Source organism: Biomphalaria glabrata, chromosome 8 (genome assembly GCF_947242115.1).
Source record: "Biomphalaria glabrata chromosome 8, xgBioGlab47.1, whole genome shotgun sequence".
Lineage (NCBI taxonomy): Eukaryota > Metazoa > Mollusca > Gastropoda > Planorbidae > Biomphalaria > Biomphalaria glabrata.
Genome location: NC_074718.1, coordinates 41,062,739 through 41,083,184, shown reverse-complemented (window position 1 = coordinate 41,083,184; position 20,446 = coordinate 41,062,739). Strand labels below are relative to the sequence as shown.

Genomic DNA, 20,446 nt, shown 5'->3' with positions numbered 1-20,446 from the left:
CATTAATTGCAGTTGCCACAAGTTCCCAATCATTTATAAATCATCACTTTCTTGTTAAAACAAAAAATAAAAGTGGTCAGAGAAGTCCACTACATTGAAAAGAAATTTGAACGCTCTATCAAGAGTTCAAAAAGTCTCATAATCCTAAATAGATCTACTACAAGACAGCACAATAAGCTACATTAACTACTTACATTAACCACTACATTCAATTGCAAATGAAGACTGATGCAAAAGAGACAAAATTGCAAAGATTTTTGTTACCAGGTTACTATCTTTCCCAACAAATCAAATAATCATTCACATCCATAGTGGAACCAAAAGAATGAGGCTACTCATGTTCCAGAAGCTGAAAATAGTAGCTAGTGAAACCTGCTCATATAGAGTCTCTTCAGAGAATGCCAATAACAGCTTTCAAAGCTGCATTCTTTATCTAGATACTGGCCCTGAACACTCCTTTTGAATACAAACTGTACAGAAAACTACCTGATCTGAAAACCACTGCTAAGTTTTAGATAACACCCCTTGATAATGAAGACTAAAGAGATGTACAGATGATGTCTAGATATATTCCTCTCAAATAGAGGCATACTAGTTGAAATAAATTCTGCAAATTAAGGCTGGAGATTATTTTTTAGAAGAATTGCTAGTTTTTATAGCACTGAAACACTATTCAAATCCATAATAATAAGGCTTGTCTTTTGAGTCCAAAGATTAGCGAGGAATGTAGTATTTCCCGTGGCTGAGCAGACCCAGCTGTGACCAACATATTTTACCACATCCATACTGAAAAGTAATTATGTAGCTCAGTCAATGACTGGACAGCTAACTGAAAAGATTGCAGACAGCAATGACCATCAATGAATAGAAAGCATATTGAAAAGAATTCCATCAGTAATGATGTGAGTTTGAGTTTTGGCACATCAGCACAATTTAGGCCATGTCCTGCCCGTAATCCTTTAAGGATCACTCTCCTTCTATATAACAAGGGCTAAATTCTATACAGTTAAATCATTAAAAACAAGTCAGTAAGATAACAAGAAGAAAATGAGTAGACAGCTCACTGAAAAGACTGCTATCAGTAATGTAAGTAGCTTAGTCAATGAGTGGACAGCTCACTGAAAAGACTGCTATCAGTAATGTAAGTAGCTTAGTCAATGAGTAGACAGCTAACTGAAAAGATTGCTATCAGTAATTATGTAGCTTAGTCAATGAGTGGACAGCTAACTGAAAAGACTGCTATCAAAGATTAAGTAGCTTAGTCAATGAGTAGACAGCTAACTGAAAAGACTGCTATCAGTAATTATGTAGCTTAGTCAATGAGTAGACAGCTAACTGAAACGATTGCTATCAGTAATTATGTAGCTTAGTCAATGAGTGGACAGCTAACTGAAAAGACTGCTATCAGTAATGTAAGTAGCTTAGTCAATGAGTGGACAGCTAACTGAAAAGACTGCTATCAGTAATGTAAGTAGCTTAGTCAATGAGTGGACAGCTAACTGAAAAGATTGCTATCAGTAATTATGTAGCTTAGTCAATGAGTGGACAGCTAACTGAAAAGACTGCTATCAAAGATTAAGTAGCTTAGTCAATGAGTAGACAGCTAACTGAAAAGACTGCTATCAGTAATTATGTAGCTTAGTCAATGAGTAGACAGCTAACTGAAACGATTGCTATCAGTAATTATGTAGCTTAGTCAATGAGTGGACAGCTAACTGAAAAGACTGCTATCAGTAATGTAAGTAGCTTAGTCAATGAGTGGACAGCTAACTGAAAAGACTGCTATCAGTAATGTAAGTAGCTTAGTCAATGAGTGGACAGCTAACTGAAAAGACTGCTATCAAAGATTAAGTAGCTTAGTCAATGAGTGGACAGCTAACTGAAAAGACAGCTATCAGTAATTAAGTAGCTTAGTCAATGAGTAGACAGCTAACTGAAAAGACTGCTATCAGTAATGTAAGTAGCTTAGTCAATGAGTAGACAGCTAATTGAAAAGACTGCTATCAGTAATGTAAGTAGCTTAGTCAATGAGTAGACAGCTCACTGAAAAGACTGCTATCAGTAACGTAAGTAGCTTAGTCAATGAGTAGACAGCTAACTGAAAAGACTGCTATCAGTAATGTAAGTAGCTTAGTCAATGAGTGGACAGCTAGCTGAAAAGATTGATATCAGTAATGTAAGTAGCTTAGTCAATGAGTAGACAGCTAATTGAAAAGACTGCTATCAGTAACGTAAGTAGCTTAGTCAATGAGTAGACAGCTAACTGAAAAGACTGCTATCAGTAATGTAAGTAGCTTAGTCAATGAGTGGACAGCTAGCTGAAAAGATTGATATCAGTAATGTAAGTAGCTTAGTCAATGAGTAGACAGCTAATTGAAAAGACTGCTATCAGTAACGTAAGTAGCTTAGTCAATGAGTAGACAGCTAACTGAAAAGACTGCTATCAGTAATGTAAGTAGCTTAGTCAATGAGTGGACAGCTAGCTGAAAAGATTGATATCAGTAATGTAAGTAGCTTAGTCAATGAGTAGACAGCTAATTGAAAAGACTGCTATCAGTAATGTAAGTAGCTTAGTCAATGAGTAGACAGCTAACTGAAAAGACTGCTATCAGTAATGTAAGTAGCTTAGTCAATGAGTAGACAGCTAACTGAAAAGACTGCTATCAGTAATGTAAGTAGCTTAGTCAATGAGTGGACAGCTAACTGAAAAGACTGCTATCAGTAATGTAAGTAGCTTAGTCAATGAGTGGACAGCTAACTGAAAAGATTGCTATCAGTAATTATGTAGCTTAGTCAATGAGTGGACAGCTAACTGAAAAGACTGCTATCAAAGATTAAGTAGCTTAGTCAATGAGTAGACAGCTAACTGAAAAGACTGCTATCAGTAATTATGTAGCTTAGTCAATGAGTAGACAGCTAACTGAAACGATTGCTATCAGTAATTATGTAGCTTAGTCAATGAGTGGACAGCTAACTGAAAAGACTGCTATCAGTAATGTAAGTAGCTTAGTCAATGAGTGGACAGCTAACTGAAAAGACTGCTATCAGTAATGTAAGTAGCTTAGTCAATGAGTGGACAGCTAACTGAAAAGACTGCTATCAAAGATTAAGTAGCTTAGTCAATGAGTGGACAGCTAACTGAAAAGACAGCTATCAGTAATTAAGTAGCTTAGTCAATGAGTAGACAGCTAACTGAAAAGACTGCTATCAGTAATTAAGTAGCTTAGTCAATGAGTAGACAGCTAACTGAAAAGACTGCTATCAGTAATGTAAGTAGCTTAGTCAATGAGTAGACAGCTAACTGAAAAGACTGCTATCAAAGATTAAGTAGCTTAGTCAATGAGTGGACAGCTAACTGAAAAGACTGTTATCAGTAATGTAAGTAGCTTAGTCAATGAGTAGACAGCTCACTGAAAAGATAGCAAGCAGTAATCATGGAGTTATGCATTATGTTGTTTTTTTTAAAGCCTCTTCAATCAAATACTTGCCCACTCTAAAAAACATTATGTCTATAAATAGTAATGTAATCTATATTTACATTTTTGATTTTCTTGGCAAATAAAAAAATAACAAGGTTGAAACAAAACAAAAGTTTGAGTTTCTTTATGTCAGCCAGCACAAGACCATCCCCCCCCCCCCCCAATTTACCATAACAATTGAAACTGAAACATGTACACTTTAGTATTTAACTAAATGCAAGTATTTTTGTAACCCCTAAGAGTGAATGACACAGACAAAATGTTAGTACTTTTTTGGTCTTCTCATAAAGACACCATTTTATTATCAAATGTTCAAAACAAAAATCATTACAAGCATTCTATATTATAACTTCTATACCTGGACAGCAGAACAGTTCAACCAAAAAAAAAATATTTTTACACAAAAACAAAACAAAAGAATATTGTTGGCATAACCCAGAAATAAAAATTGTACTTTTTACATCCAAATACTAATGAGTGCAGCGAAGAATTAATTAATTCTATGCCACACTGTCCTCTACAAGTGAGTAACAGTCTAGCAAGCAACAGCCACTCAAGAAGTCACAATTATTTCCATTTGCTGATGTGCGCAGACAAAACCATTCACTTGAATCACAGATAAGGTACACACAGCTGCAAGTTGACACAGGGTGGAGGGAAGAAAGTAGAGTCATTTCATGAAGTCAGTATTCAATGGTGAAAGAGATGCAGTCATTCCGAGGGATATAGTAAGTGACTTTTTGGTAGGAAAGGTAGAGATGGTATTTAAATACGCATGGGATGAATATCTTCAGTAATGAGAGTAGCCAAGTAAAAGAAACATTTGATCAGACTTTAGTTAGTAGTCATAACAAGGGCTAAAGACTAAATATAAATGAACAGTTGATAAAATTGAGCCGAAAAACTAAAGTAGCTCTCTGCTTTGAAGTATCAAACCTAAGCCACTAGAACTGACCACAGCACGAATGTTTTAAGGGACCACTAGGTCTCAGAATGATAGCATCACATAAATACCCAAACACTTCTGGGAGAAGACAATGTCAGAGAAATAAATGGAAGGAAGAAAAGAAGGAACAGAGGCCTAGGCTTAAATACTGGACTGCATTCTGCCAGTATTGCAGCGAGCCTATCTTAGTTAGTTTTTTAATTGACAGCGAGTACCACTATAGTGGGAAATGAACCAATACTATTAAGCAGAAGATCACTTTTGTCTATGGACAGACACTTCACTCATTAATGTTTGATTATTTGAATGAGCAAAGCAACACAGATCTGTGATTCAACCTAAAGTGCTTATGATATTGTTTTCCTATAATTGTACCAAAGAGACTGTCAAAACATCTTGATGTCTAACAGCAGTAATCTCTCTTTTTTCATACTACAACAAAAGAGAGAATGGGATTCCCTTGCAATAAGAAATGAATCTAAAATGTTAATACTATTTAATCACTTTTTTAAATGGCAAATAAAAATAAAAAATTTTAAAAAGTAAGAACCATTATTATGTTATTCTTTTGTTCAACTAACAAAAAATCCTAAAAATGTTTGATTATAGCATAGCATATGGTACTATCACAAGATTAAGACAGGGTGCAATATCTACAGATTTCTTTTAAATGGAGACAGAGCTATTCCAGTATTAAAAAAAAGAATCATTACAGCAAATGATTCCAAAGCCAAATAAAATGGAAATTTAAAATACAGAAGAAACAATAATTTAATATTAATGTAACGTGATCAATTCAATTCAGATTGGCATAGGTTGTAGGTCATTGTGCTGACCACACAACAGCCTCATTTAGCATTGGCCTGAATTGTGCAGATGTGCCAAAAATCAAATCAAAATCAAATCGCTTTTTACCATCTGTTCTATTAACTTCTAGGTCACAATAGGGCACTTTATGAATTTTCACATTATTTTGTTTGCAATTTTGCATTAAGATAATGAAAAACTATGTCATCACTCAATGAAAAGCACTGCTTACACCAATTTAACAAATGCCTCTATCGTAAACTTCATGGCACATTTTGGTGTTAATTTTTTTAACATTCCAAATTGACTAAACCATCTTACTACTGATTCAATATGATCAGAAAAAAATGCCATTGAAATGTCTGGCTTTTGACCAACTTAATTATCAATATAAATTTTAAAATCAATTTAAAGATTATTCTTTTATGCCAAAAGTTACATAATAGACTTACGGACTGATGTTTTAGAACCACTAAATTTCTCTATAAAATAAATAAAAAAGAGAAATTTATAAATATTTATAAGGAATTTTAATTCCGAATGATAAAACTGAAATATTATAATTCCCCAGATCCTTAAGTAGCACCCAGCCTTATCACAGTCTGAGTTTTACCTGGTGATGTTAACAAGAAATCCAAACTAGCCTTCATGACAAAGAAAAGAAAAATGCTGTCAACAGTCTTTTCTGGGTTCAAATAATTTATACAAAAGTACAAGCACACACAAATGAACAATAACATCCAAATCTTTCTTGTCCAATGTCTGTGTGGTGACTGAGTGAGGGGGGACACGAGGAGCCTGAGAGGCCAAAGCAAATCATGAAATGTCTATTAATAACAAAAACAAATCACAGCATTCCAAAGCCCTTGGAGTAGTTGATTGCTTTCAGGAGTCTGTCTCGCAGTTTCTCCACTGTGGGGTACTCAGGGAGGAGGAGGACATTGAAGCATGTGTGAGACGTGGGTAGTCTGAAACAACAAGTACACAAGTTAGACTAAAATAGAACCATGCTACACCACGTACACAAGTTAGACTAGTTTCCTAAAATAGAATTTTGCTACACCACGTACACAAGTTAGACTAGTTTCCTAAAATAGAACCATGCTACACCACGTACACAAGTTAGACTAGTTTCCTAAAATAGAACCATTCTACATCACGTACACAAGTTAGACTAGTTTCCTAAAATAGAACCATGCTACACCACGTACACAAGTTAGACTAGTTTCCTAAAATAGAACCATTCTACATCACGTACACAAGTTAGACTAGTTTCCTAAAATAGAACCATTCTACACCACGTACACAAGTTAGACTAGTTTCCTAAAATAGAACCATGCTACACCAAGTCCACAAGTTAGACTAGTTTCCTAAAATAGAACCATGCTACACCACGTACACAAGTTAGACTAGTTTCCTAAAATAGAATTTTGCTACATCACGCACACAAGTTAGACTAGTTTCCTAAAATAGAACCATGCTACACCATGTACACAAGTTAGACTAGTTTCCTAAAATAGAACCATTCTACATCACGTACACAAGTTAGACTAGTTTCCTAAAATAGAACCATTCTACATCACGTACACAAGTTAGACTAGTTTCCTAAAATAGAACCATTCTACACCACGTACACAAGTTAGACTAGTTTCCTAAAATAGAACCATTCTACATCACGTACACAAGTTAGACTAGTTTCCTAAAATAGAACCATTCTACATCACGTACACAAGTTAGACTAGTTTCCTAAAATAGAACCATTCTACACCACGTACACAAGTTAGACTAGTTTCCTAAAATAGAACCATTCTACATCACGTACACAAGTTAGACTAGTTTCCTAAAATAGAACCATTCTACATCACGTACACAAGTTAGACTAGTTTCCTAAAATAGAACCATTCTACACCACGTACACAAGTTAGACTAGTTTCCTAAAATAGAACCATTCTACATCACGTACACAAGTTAGACTAGTTTCCTAAAATAGAACCATTCTACATCACGTACACAAGTTAGACTAGTTTCCTAAAATAGAACCATTCTACATCACGTACACAAGTTAGACTAGTTTCCTAAAATAGAACCATTCTACACCACGTACACAAGTTAGACTAGTTTCCTAAAATAGAACCATGCTACACCAAGTCCACAACTTAGACTAGTTTCCTAAAATAGAACCATTCTACATCACGTACACAAGTTAGACTAGTTTCCTAAAATAGAACCATTCTACATCACGTACACAAGTTAGACTAGTTTCCTAAAATAGAACCATTCTACATCACGTACACAAGTTAGACTAGTTTCCTAAAATAGAACCATTCTACATCACGTACACAAGTTAGACTAGTTTCCTAAAATAGAACCATTCTACATCACGTACACAAGTTAGACTAGTTTCCTAAAATAGAACCATTCTACATCACGTACACAAGTTAGACTAGTTTCCTAAAATAGAACCATGCTACACCAAGTCCACAAGTTAGACTAGTTTCCTAAAATAGAACCATTCTACATCACGTACACAAGTTAGACTAGTTTCCTAAAATAGAATTTTGCTACACCAAGTCCACAAGTTAGACTAGTTTCCTAAAATAGAATTTTGCTACATCATGCACACAAGTTAGACTAGTTTCCTAAAATAATAATAATAATAATAATCTTTATTATCCATAAGGAAATCTGTCTTACAATTTGTGCATTACACCAAACAAAAAACATTATAACTATAAGAAACCAAAGTGTACATTCACACCAGACTCACACAAGTTAGACTAGTTTTTATAAAATAGAATCTTCCTACACCACGTACAAAAGTATAAGTGGGCAAAATTGGAAGTTTTCTTTTAACTAATGCCAATAAATTAAAGGACATGGTGGCTGAATAGTTAAGCACATTGCCTCTTAGCTAAGGGTGTTCTCAGGTTTGAATCCTAGCGAATACTGGGATTTTGACTCTAACATTAGTTGGGAAAAAAGTAAAGATGGTTGGTCACATGACCATCATCTACCCTGAAAGTGTACTTTATGCTATAATATATTAAAACAGTTTCATTATTTTGTGATGACATCTTGTGTTCGTCCAAAACAATGTTCATTGAATCAAGTCACGCCAACTATTCAATATAAGACTCCCATTAGCATCACTGATTACTAGTTATTTCTTATAAGCCACTATTCACACACATATATATCAGAGGAAGTGCCAGAGACGTAAGCTAAATAAAAGAAACCTGTCAGAGTCGGGTCCATTCCGTGAGATGATCATTTTCAGTTTTGATAAGCCACCAACCGGAACTCTGTCTGTCCCTGTTGTGAACTGCAGTAATTTCTTTTTGTCATCTTCCACCATTTCATGAACAACTTTCCAGAAGTTTCTGTACAAAACAAAATATCACCAGCATTACATGTCTCCTGGTAGGAGCAAAACTAAAAAGTGAATTATAAAGTTAAAGTTAAACATCTGCAAGTGATAGGAAAATTCTTTAACTCTTTCTCTCCATAATTATTTACCACATTCTGGTGGAATCAACGCTGGTATCGTCAGTTAGGAGAGAAAGAGTTAACTTCAAGCTTATGGCACAGAGCATGTTCTTTTAAAACAATCTGTAGCTAGACTAACAGGTATCAAGTTTAAGTTTTTGAGGGTTTTTTTTTAGAAAAGACCAGAGCTGGATATAAGTATATGCAACACATACTATAGCTTAGGGCCCCCAAGATATATTTAGCAAAGACATATAATATCTGGACCTTTAAAGAACCCCCATATCTCAAATAGCTTAGGCCTTTTCAAGTCTCAATACAGCACTGTAAAAGACTTTTTACTTATCAGAAAAACAAAAAGGGCCAACATTTTTAAAATATCATATTTTGATTACATATTAGGTACTAATTTTAGATTAGATAATTAAATAGCCAGTTGTTGATGTGCTAGTAACTTTTTAAATTAGCTGAACTGAGGCCAACCTCACTAGAAACTTAAGTATAACAAATTTTAGTAATGTGATTCTCCTTGTTAGATTTATTAAAGTATTCAAAATGTATATTCTTGGAGTTACTTGACAACATAGTATAGTGCCTTTTCAATGCATGTATATTAATTTCTCAGGCCTTTTTCTCTGGCTAAAGTGGGTACTCTACTCATTTTGTATTTGTTTACCTTATTGTTGGAGAGTCTGCTGCAAAACCACCATCATACTCTGTTGCCTCTTCCAAAGCATGGAAATCTAATTCCTGTAGATAAATATTAAGAGTGTCACCACTGCACTTGTGTTGTGACTCAATAAAAATTTCATAACATTCAGTAACTTAGACTAAAATAAAACTGTCTCCAAACTTATGTGGGTTGTTTTTTTTTTCTTTTTAAATCTACTCAGCAATCAAGATGGAAAATTAAGTTGATTCACCAATATTTAAGTACAATTTGTCATATTTTTGTTTTTAAAGACTAACATATAAGACTTTCTCTGGTTATAAGGAGTTTAAGTCCCTGAATTACAATGTAAAAGTGAAAAGCTAAAAAGGGACATCAATACTTTTTAAAACTCATATACTACTGACATAAACCCCACTGATTTATTTTTTAAAATGTATCGCTATAAATTGCATTTATTCACAAGATACTGAAAGCATACCTTGCTGCCACAGACCAACAGCTCTATCTCCTCTGGACGAAACAACTGTTTAAGAGGTGATTCAGAGGTCACCATTAAGAACCCTCGCTTGAAGGCCCGAAACTGTTGGTCAATTGACTTGTTCAGCAGATAGTCACAATACAAATCCACAAAGTCCTAAAAACGACAAAAAGAGAAGTTCTAAAACATCTTTCTTATGTAACTATGGAAGTAAATAATACATTTCATATTTAATGAACCTATTTTTAAACAACAGTTTCATGTGAAATTGAGAAAATGAAAGGAATTTCTCTTCTGTCTGAGGCTAAATGATCTCTGGGGCAAGTTCAACATATCTGTTTTTATAAGATAATATAATTTTATTGATCCAATTAAATGGAAATTCAATTTGACTATAATTGACAACATCAGCCACAGACCAGGAACAGTAGTTACTACTGTACAATAACAGTATAGATGAAAAATTTGAACAACATTCACACACGAAACACATACACATTCATAACCAGCGCTTTATGAATTTGACTTCTATGTACTTCTCGTTGACGACAGCTGATCTTGTAACACTCTGACCGAACGTGGGATAAAGGAGTTTTTAAATCTTTCTGTTTTAGTCCTAATGGAAAGGAGACGACCACTTCGTTCAGATCTTTTATATTCAAGTTCAAGGTTTAACAAAGCTTTCATGTGGTCAGCACAGCAGCAGACCTGATTTACTATTCCTAACTTATTGAAAGTACCCATTATTATTAAGAATAATTAAACCTAAAACACACTGATGGCAAAAGGCATAAAAACAAGAGATAAGTTACCTGCGTTAGCAAGCTTGAGGCCAAACAAAACAAACAAATAAGAGGGGACAAATGGTTGCAAACAAATCAAGTTCATTTCAAAAAGGTGGGTCTTAATGTTTTAGAGATAAGGACAACTAAAAGGTCATTTAACAAACTTGTTTCAAGAAAAGATATAACCCAAATAAGACTTTACTGACACTCGTCATTATAAGGGCATTTTTGAGGACACAAAATGTGTCTTTTCATAACTTGTAAAGTTGGTGATACCAAAAGGATACAACAGTGAGACATATCCAACGCTTAATTATAAATATCATGCCATGAGATCACTGACCTGTTTATTTTCCTGAGTCACTGGTATAGAGTCACCATTCTCTTTCAAATCATATGTGTGACTGTTGCCAAATACATCATGATAGCCAATTCTAAACACCTGATCAAACACATCCTCAAAGTCATCTTTACTGTACTCCAACATTTCCTTCAAGCTTGACATTAGAACCTATGTGGAGGAAAAAGAATAAATTTAAACTAAAATAAGCTATTGTTAACAGAAGTTCTTATAACAAACAATAAGCCATAAGCATGTATGTATACATAGAAAGGAATTTTTTAAAAGCTGCTTTCATCAGTATTCTATTTTACAGGTTTATTTCCAGGGAACAAGACGCAGAGGAAGACCAAAAAGAACATGGCAACGCAATATACTTTATTAGAAGAAGCCGAGAGGACTGTGAAGAGCTGGGAAACCATAAAAAAACTAGCAAGAGACAGTGGAGAGTGGCGTGTTTTTGTCGAGGCAGGCCCTATGTTCCATGAGGAACCCAAAGGAATGATGATGATGACGATGATGTGTAACATATAGATTTTTTTGAATCGCTTCAATTTCATATCTTGATCAATTTCAGGACAAGGTTGTAGTATTTAAATAAACTTAAAAAGCATGTCTTTCAGATATTCAAATGTACAATCTGACAACCAAAACAAAATAAATTTTAAAAACCTAATTAAACAAAACAAAACAAAAAATATACTGTAATTAATCTAAAAACAAAACTTGCAATTAAATGGTACTTTGAATTTACTCTTATTTATTTTCGGCTTATCAGCTTTCATTTGTTTACTTGAGTTTTCATTAATGAAATAGATTTATATCCTTTACTAATCATGTCTGTTTCATGTTTTGTTTATTACCCTGTTTGTTTGAACTCATGTAAAGATCATTTAGTCACAATATTTTCTTGATTATGTATATTGTATCGAGATAAGGTTTCATACTGAACAAAGACAATCCCTTCTGTTCATCTGCAACATCTTCGCAGTGACACTTAAGTAAGGTTTTGTGTGTTTACATCTGCAACACCTTCCCAGAGACAGTTAAGTAAGGTTTTGTGTGTTTACATCTGCAACACATTCCCAGTGACAGTTAATGTAAGGTTTTGTGTGTAGTACTTTATGACAAACAATTCATTGTCAAGGAAATGTAGTTTGGAAAGATTGAAGAATCTCACATGAAAACTATTTTAAGACACAACTGTGAAACATAATCAAAGAAAAAAGAAAGGTTAGAGCAATCTATAAAGTAAATCTCTTTGGACATAATTCATAAAAGTATTAGTCAAGTATTCATTCAAAAGAACACCAAAGGAGAAAAAAAAAAAAAGTAAATAAAATTGAGCGTAGAATGTGCATTAACCCATAAATGTTTATGCAAATTGCTCTCTCTCTTGCTCTAATATAGGATGTAAACCTATCATGAGGATATTTTAAACTGTTAAATGTGATAGCATGAAGAGGCCTGCATCCAGGATTAGACGATTCTACAAAGGGCATACACTGAAAACAGTCCCCTTTGACTTTCTTATAGCAGAGCTCTGTTGATGGCTTAGAATGGACCATTGGCTGACCTTAACTTATCCCATGGATATTCCAGTCAGAGCTAGACTCAGATGTTCTTTTTACTTCAGCACAGAAGCAAAATATATAACTCAAAACTTCCTTGAAATGAGGGAATCAAATAAAAAGCAAGAGGAAACCCCAAGCCTAATCTAAATGACAAAATTTAAGTCTCAAATTGTTCAAAGCCACTGTTGCACACTAAGCCTTAGCACTCACTGGGTCAACGTCGTAAAGATCTAAAAATGTCCCTTTTTTCCCCATCAATTTCCTGTAGACCACCATAGGGAAATGGATGTCAAGAATACAACTGTTGTAAATAGCCAGCCCCAAGAGAATGCCGATCAGCGTGAACTGTGCATCATTTTCAAAAGACAACGAGTTGAACCAGTAGTGATGGGAGTCCTCATTGTAAGTAAACATACCTGGTCAAACACAAAAGCAAAAAGAAAAGTGTTAAATTAATTGAGACTATTTCCTTTATTTAATTTAAAAAGTAATGTTTTGATTAAATTTCATTCCAAACATTTGATGGTTACAAAGTGTATAACATTGTTACCAATATCTGGATTAAACAGTTCCTCGACAATCAGCTGAAAGAACTCTTTTGATACACCTCCTTCATCAAGTCCTTGTTCTCCTTCAAATTCCACAAACAGTTGTTTACGTAAGTCACTAGGGTTGTCCATAGCAACCATTTCTAACTGCAAACAGAAAAGGAATATTATTTTAAAGACTACAAATGATTTTTTTTAAAAACTAATTTCTTATAAATTGAAATGCTAAGGAGTTCAATTTCAACCCAATGCATCAGTCAGTATTGTTGCAGTTTATATTTCACAAAAGAAAACAATTACATTTTTGTTTTATTAGTATAAAAATAAATAAATTATAGCTTTTATATAGAACTACTTTCATGCTTATAACATGCTCAGAGCGCTATGGTCCAATCTCATTTGTGGAGACCTGGTGGGGGTGGGGTCTGGAGAAGGTTTTCTGTCCTTTTTTTAGGCGCTCAGTAAAACACAACTTTGCTAGAGTCAGGTGTCAAACATTGAGCCCCCTTCATAAGTAGCCAAGCCAAGTTCAAGCGGACTTTGCCTCTCGTCCACGCTTTCCACTTGTGACACATGAATAAGTATGCAAAATAGTCATAAAAAAAAGGCAACTTACATTGACAAGTGCATCATCAATAATATGATCTCTCCTCACTCGTACTCTCAAGAACGGATTCGGCGCACCACCATGCACCAAAGTCTGAACAAACGCTGTCCTTCTTTCCTGCAGCATACGAATGCGGTTATCATAATACATGAAGGTATGTTTGGAAGCAGTCGTAAGTATGAAGCTGTAGGGCACAAAGGAGAACTTTTTTTCTGGATCCAGCCTGTGATTGGTGTAGTCCGTCCCAATGTCTATACAGTCATTCAATGGCTCATTAATAAACTCCTCATATGGTATAAGAGGCTCCCGACAGTTTATGGCCTTGACTCCCAACTCTTTGCCTAAAGGGTCCTCCCTGACTGGAGGTGTCTCCTTTGGCTCAATTCCAAAAGCACCTTGCATGAGTTCTTGTATAGACTCTTGTTCATTCAGCTTGAGTTCCTCTTCCACCAAATCAACGCTGTCCATCTTACCACCAAGCAAGCTGGCATAATAGAGTATCTTTAACACTCGAGTTGCATTTGTAATGGACATATCATCACACAGCCTTAGGACTGAGGACCATTGTCCTTCACAGTTTATCACCTAAATAATGAAAGCAAAAATAGAATAAAAATAAAAACATTATTATTAATTATTATTTATTTATTTTTACTTCTACAAAAACATTACTTTTACCTAAATAAACAAAGTAAAAATTCACCTTAACAGTAATCATCTGCTGAAGAGACTGAACCATCTCTCTAAGTCGAATCTGTCCATATGATGACCATATTTTGGCAAGTTTGGCCTGTGTGCTGACTGGTAACATGCCTATAACTTTACATATATTTGGAAAGGCGCATTCTAAATACTCGGGAAAATGAAGCATAGGTATTTCCATCACAATGATAAATATATTGATGTAGTCAGGTTGGCGCTCCAAGATGTTGTGATACTTCAGTTCCATCTCTACAGTACGGGAAAGCGCAGTCAGGGCATTAATTAATGCACCCTGAAACGGATGGTCTGGTACTTCTAAAAGGCGCTGAAATGCTTGTCTCACAGACAAAATATCCACTGTTACAAACACATCTTTATTAGAACATAGAGATGTCTGAGATGTACAGAGAGGATCTGGCAAGACTGTGCTTTCATCCTGATTAGATGTATTCCCACCTTTAGTAGGTGATGTGGTCAAGTCTTTTCTAAAGCTTTTGATGAGCAGCTCTGGACTATTAAATACAGATCCTATTTGATGAACAAGTTTTAACCAAGAGTTGCTAGACTGGCATTCAGAAATCAAGGATATTATTTTGTCTTCTGTGAAATACTGGGTCTCTAATAGAAAGAAAAAATAAAAACAACTTTTTTAAAAACAAATAAAAACATACTTTGAAACAGGCCTTCTACTAAAAATACATTTAACTAACCAACCAAGAGTAACTAAATGTGTAAACAATATTTGAAAAAAAGCAGTCAAGGTATATAATCCAACAGCTTAAAACTAATCTTTCAATGCCCTATCATCTATACAACATAAAGAATCATTCAGTTTGGTTTAATAAGAATAGGTAAAAATAAACACAACTAACCTAATGAAGTGTTGCTGCCACTTGGTAAAAGAATAGAGCTATAGTCAACTGTAGAAGATGTTGGGGATGGTATTTTACTCTTTGCTCCCATACCCACAGGCTGACTTTTTAACTTGTCTTCATCAGCAGAGGAAGTCAAATCTTTCTCATCATTTGTAGGTAAGCGAGAAATCTTGTTGGGCCTTCTGTCGCAGAGCGAGGCTTTGGCTTTAGATAGCTCTATTGCTTGCAGTGCTAGCCTGTTGTTGTCACTTTCTTTATGACGAAAATGTTTACTAGAGGCACAATTCTCATTATCACAGGACTCATTTCCACAGCCTTCTGTCAGTTGACAGTAGTATTGAAGGATTAGCTCTTGGGCAGCAGCACTACGCTTTCTGTGAGAGTTCAATGGATATGTTTAATAAGTGTGTATGATGTCACAAATGTAAACAGCACAAATATAAAAAGTATATAAATGGCTTAATTCTAGTGGACATTTTTTTCTTTAAAAAATTTAAACTGTGTTAAATGGCAAAGTAAATGTCAAATGTTAAATTCTAGCCAACAGTGACATATACATAAGACTTATGTAAGACCTTTAAAAATGAATGACCAAAGATAAATTCATTTGAATACAATTCAATATTATCAATCTTCAATGTTTCTGCTATGATTATTTGACCTAAAATAGCAAATTATGTAATCTAATATATAAGCTTAAAATGTGGGCAGAACAGTGAAACATATTAGAGAATATTTCATAGCAGTAAAAAAATAAACCACTAGTTATACTTGCTTCCTAACAATTAGTTTGTTTTGAGAGCAAGGGTCAAAAATTGTTTTCAATTTTCAGTCAAAAGTTTCAATATTAACACTTGGTTCTAAAGGGAAATAAATCTCACAAAAAAAATGGTTTTCTAAAAAGCTTCTGTTTGTGCTCTGAATATCATTTTAGAATCAGAAAATGACTTGGAAGGTTCAACTAAGTAAACATTCAGTTTGAACATTGATTTTTTTATTCTTTTGAAATCACTCATTTGCTTTACCGAGTAGTTCAAAAAGAACAGAATGACTATATGACAAGTAACTAATGAGTAAAAAGTGTTTAAACCCAGATGAATATGTTTCTTAAAATTCTTTTGTGTTGGCTTTCACTAAGGCTTTAAGATGAAGCCCCTTGCTGCTGTAAAAAATAAACTTACGACATATTTTCTGTAGGTTTGGGTGCTTTAATTTCACTGCTCATAAAACTAAAAGAAGTATCACCAGTCTGGTCACTGTTAAAAGAAAAGAATATAAAAACAAATAGTCACTTGTAATATTAATAATAATAATAAAAATATACTTTATTGTCCGTATGGAAATTTGTCTTACAATTTGTGCATTACACCAAACAAAAAACATTATATTTTCCAGAACAATGCAAGGATGTGATGATAACATTCAATTCTGTATACACATACACACAACTGACTACTAAAGATACTACTACTTACTGATATTATTACTTGATTTAAAAAAATAATAATAACCTACGTCTAAATAAAAATTGTACCATCAGACAGAAATTGATGACATTGTTTACTGCTATTAAGTATCCCTCTCAGACCTTTCGATGTATAGGTAGATGATGTAAAGGTCAAGAAAACACCATAAATTATGTACTATGAGAAAGTACTATAATTAAACAGTACATTCAGATTAACAATCAGCAAAGAAAGCTTACATGAGGAGACTTAGTGGAATGCAAATGGTTTTAAGTTACTTAATAAATGTATGTTGTTGTTATGTAATAAACTTTGGGTCAAATTTGAAGAGTTACATTGTTCACTTGTACAAACCATACCTTAAGTCTGCTCACAAATAGTATCTATAGAGGCAACATGCACAATTTTTAACATTGCTCATTAATGTAACCATAAAATTTTGATCATGATATGCATTATAGCTAGACAGCAGTTGTTGTTTTGTTTTTTTAAATAATTAGAAATTGTTAGATCGCAAAAGTTTGTCAACAAAGCTGTTTAACAACAAAAATAACCCATTTTTTTTTAGGCTGAGAACTCTAGTAAAATATCAATCAACAATTTTTTATTAAAATTTCTTATACTCTACTTTTGAGATTGTATATAAAAGATTTTTTTTTTAATTAATATAAATTTGGTTTACTTATGAGGCCTTTTTTTTTTAATTCTACCACTCTAAGTTATGAGAACATACTAAACCTAACTAAACAGATTGTCAATATTAATTCATTAATTTGACTTTGGGTTAGAATTATTAAGGTGTTATATTTATTAGTATAATACAAAGAAATGTAATAAAATTGGAAATGCTTGCAGGAACTCAAACAAAAATTGCCATGAAAAAAGTGACAGAAACTTATATTTGGAAAATAAGGATGCTGTTAAAAAAACAGTTGATTTATTATATTTAGTGTATACCTAGATCTATATTGACTTTTCTCATTTTGATAAACCTATTGGAAAATGTGAAAACTAAATTAATCATAAATGATGCCTTTCTTCTATTTTTTTATATTAGAATTTCAACTAATAAAAAATAATAAAAGTTGAAAAAGGGCTATTAAGTCAGTATTTAAATTGCTTTTTTTGGTGTTGAATGACTACATGATAAATATATACTAACAAAAAAAGTTGGCACAAGACAATGAACAAAATGTCCTACAATGGCTACAAACAAGGCTAAATACAAATCTAGATCTAGAATAGAATCATTAGTCATTAGAAGAGTATTTCTAGATCTAGATTAATTTAGAATTAGTAGAGATACTATCTAGATGTAGAAATTAAGACAAAATCTAATCTAGATTATTTTAATAGAGTGGTATATAGATCTAGATCTCTAAATACTAGTAAATAGTCTGTACAAATCCAGGAGTAGAGAGAGACTTGTAGATCTAGTGCTTATTAGGCAGTTCTGAACTGTTAAGATAAGTACAAGACCAAGAAAGCATTTGAACTTCAATTTGAAGTTAGTGTAGCCAATGAGGTTGTTCCGGATTCCCCCCCCCCAGGACGTGGGTGTTGTGTTTACATCGCGCACTGTGCTTAGTTTCAGTTAGTTTATAGTGGGAATCTGAAGTGTTTTAAGTCAATATTTAGTGGTTTCAATTTAGTCATTAGCGCTAAACTATAATTTGTTAATAACAGGAGAATCTAGAGATACATTTTTTAATAGTTTCAACTAAAACAAATAGTTAAACCTTTGATAGAAGGTACCGAAGCGTTGGCCTATAAATAGTATAACCTGAGATACTGACATCTAGATTTCTTGATCTACAATGACTACACTTACAGTTCTTAGCATTCGGGTAACCATTCCTAGGAAAAAAAAAAGTAACACTTTCACCCCCCCCCCCCTTTCCTCTCTGCCCAAAAGTAAACAAGCTTGAACTTGAGTAGAATAGTAAAAGTTGGACAGCAGACCAGTGTGTATTGAATTGGTCAGATAACTCTAGGGCTAGTCTAGTGTGTAGTCGCTATGTGGACTAGTTGTTATAAAAGATGAAAAGACTGCCATGCGTTTTTCCTTGTGCGTAATAGGCTTGAGTTGTTTAGCGAACAAATAACACATCTGATAGTCAAGGATAAATCTAGATCTGCTCTTACAGTTACACAGGCCAAATGTGTCTTACCCCGCCCTTTCATTGTTAGTTTCTAAGTAATAAAATGGATCTAGATCTATTTCGTCTACGTATTTTTGAAACTTTAATGTAACAATTTGTATATATAGTAACTCAGTGAATTTCTTAAAAATGATAGAATTTTTAAGAACACAATAATAATACATCATGTATCCATCACACATTTTAATAATTCTTAATGTTATCGATGTGAATAATGTATCCGGAACTAGCGTTTATGAAAATAACCATATAACAATGTTTCAACTAGTATATAATATATGCATATTATCCCATATATAGGCCTATATATACATAATATATATATATATGTGTGTGTGGTTTACACCAAACTTTTTTTTTAATCTTGCCAGAACGTTTGTAAAAACATCTGTATGTGAATGTATCATCGGCAATGTGTTGACGCTTATGAACTATAAAGGAAATATCACTGAAAATTAAAACCCATCCTTAAACAGTTCTTGGCTCTTTATGAAAACATTCTTATAGTTATTTGAACATTCATGAAGTTCGTTGATATACTCTGTATATATTTTTAAATGTTTGTGAATGTAAATTCTTGTAAAAATAGAGGAGCAACAGCAATGGAAATATAGGAAGACAAGGCCATTCTCCTCTTTGTTGTCCAACAGTCACATGACTTTGGTTAAAGTAGGTCTGAAATCCGGAACAACCTCATTGTGTTGTGAGTGTTGTATTAAATTAACTTGTGTTGGCTTTTGATGAATTTGTGATTAAACCTCCACACTCCACATTGCTATTTGAAACTATTGTTGTTAAGTTCTTGTATTAGATTTAGATGATATATAGATCTAGATGATAAGATGTGTTGTGTTGTTGAGCCTTGAGTGTTTTGAGTGGAAGCCTTGGGGCTTGAGTTTGAGCAGTAGCAGTGACAGTGTTAAAACAGTTACAGAGACAGAAGAGAAGGCCTGGTAGAGAAGAGAAAATCTAACAATATAATATTAATATAATATGAATATTATCTAGATCTAGACCCACGAATCTTCTACCAATAGTCTTAGTAAATATAGCTCTATCGAAGTCTAAAATGTAGATCTAAATCTAAAAGTAAAATCTAAAATGTAAAAAGACATTTTCATTTTATAAATAAAAAAACGTGAACTAAAATTAAAAATAATAAAAAAAAGTAAAACCTTTCGGACTCTTGTCCGTCCAGTGATCCGGAATTTTCAAATGAACTCATACGAAATAGAGATTAGGATACGCTGAACGGTTTAAGGAAGATTTTGATAACACAAACGCATTTAGGTCTAGATTTTTGTCATTTAGACCTAGATCTAGTAAACAATCGTAAATCTAGAAGTCGACATTTACGTCGCCATTTTCTCTTTTGATATCGTGATTTGCGTTAGTCTCGTTAGAGTTGCCAACTAGCTATAAGTGAAAAGTTTTTGTTTTCTTCTGACACTTTTTATTTTATATTAGATCTAGATTTTAGACATTTAGATCTTACACTTAAAGTAACTACTGTAACTA

General features: G+C 33.6%; 1 protein-coding gene across 1 annotated transcript; it reads right to left on the bottom strand.

The window, feature by feature from the left end:
- Positions 1–3,745: 3,745 nt before the first annotated feature.
- LOC106076436 (ubiquitin-protein ligase E3A-like) lies at positions 3,746–20,323 on the bottom strand. Its single transcript, XM_013237286.2, has 12 exons — positions 20,104–20,323; positions 16,482–16,556; positions 15,298–15,674; positions 14,427–15,043; positions 13,733–14,308; positions 13,119–13,263; positions 12,779–12,984; positions 10,998–11,165; positions 9,870–10,025; positions 9,395–9,468; positions 8,469–8,612; positions 3,746–6,200 (listed from the first exon to the last, which is right to left on the bottom strand). Exons 1-12 carry the CDS (start codon positions 20,151–20,153, stop codon positions 6,080–6,082), a joined length of 2,709 nt encoding a protein of 902 aa, XP_013092740.2. The 5' UTR covers positions 20,154–20,323; the 3' UTR covers positions 3,746–6,079.
- Positions 20,324–20,446: the final 123 nt, after the last annotated feature.

What these genes read in the sequence shown, in the direction of transcription:
- LOC106076436 (XM_013237286.2), bottom strand. Translation starts at nt 20,153, where the DNA reads ATGAGTTCATTTGAAAATTCCGGATCACTGGACGGACAAGAGTCCGAA. An exon ending in GACGGACAAGAGTCCGAAAG is followed by an intron (nt 16,557 to 20,103) that starts GTTTTACTTTTT and finishes TTCTTTTAACAG; the next exon opens with TGACCAGACTGGTGATACTT. An exon ending in ATCTTTACGACGTTGACCCA is followed by an intron (nt 11,166 to 12,778) that starts GTGAGTGCTAAG and finishes TCCTCCACATAG; the next exon opens with GTTCTAATGTCAAGCTTGAA.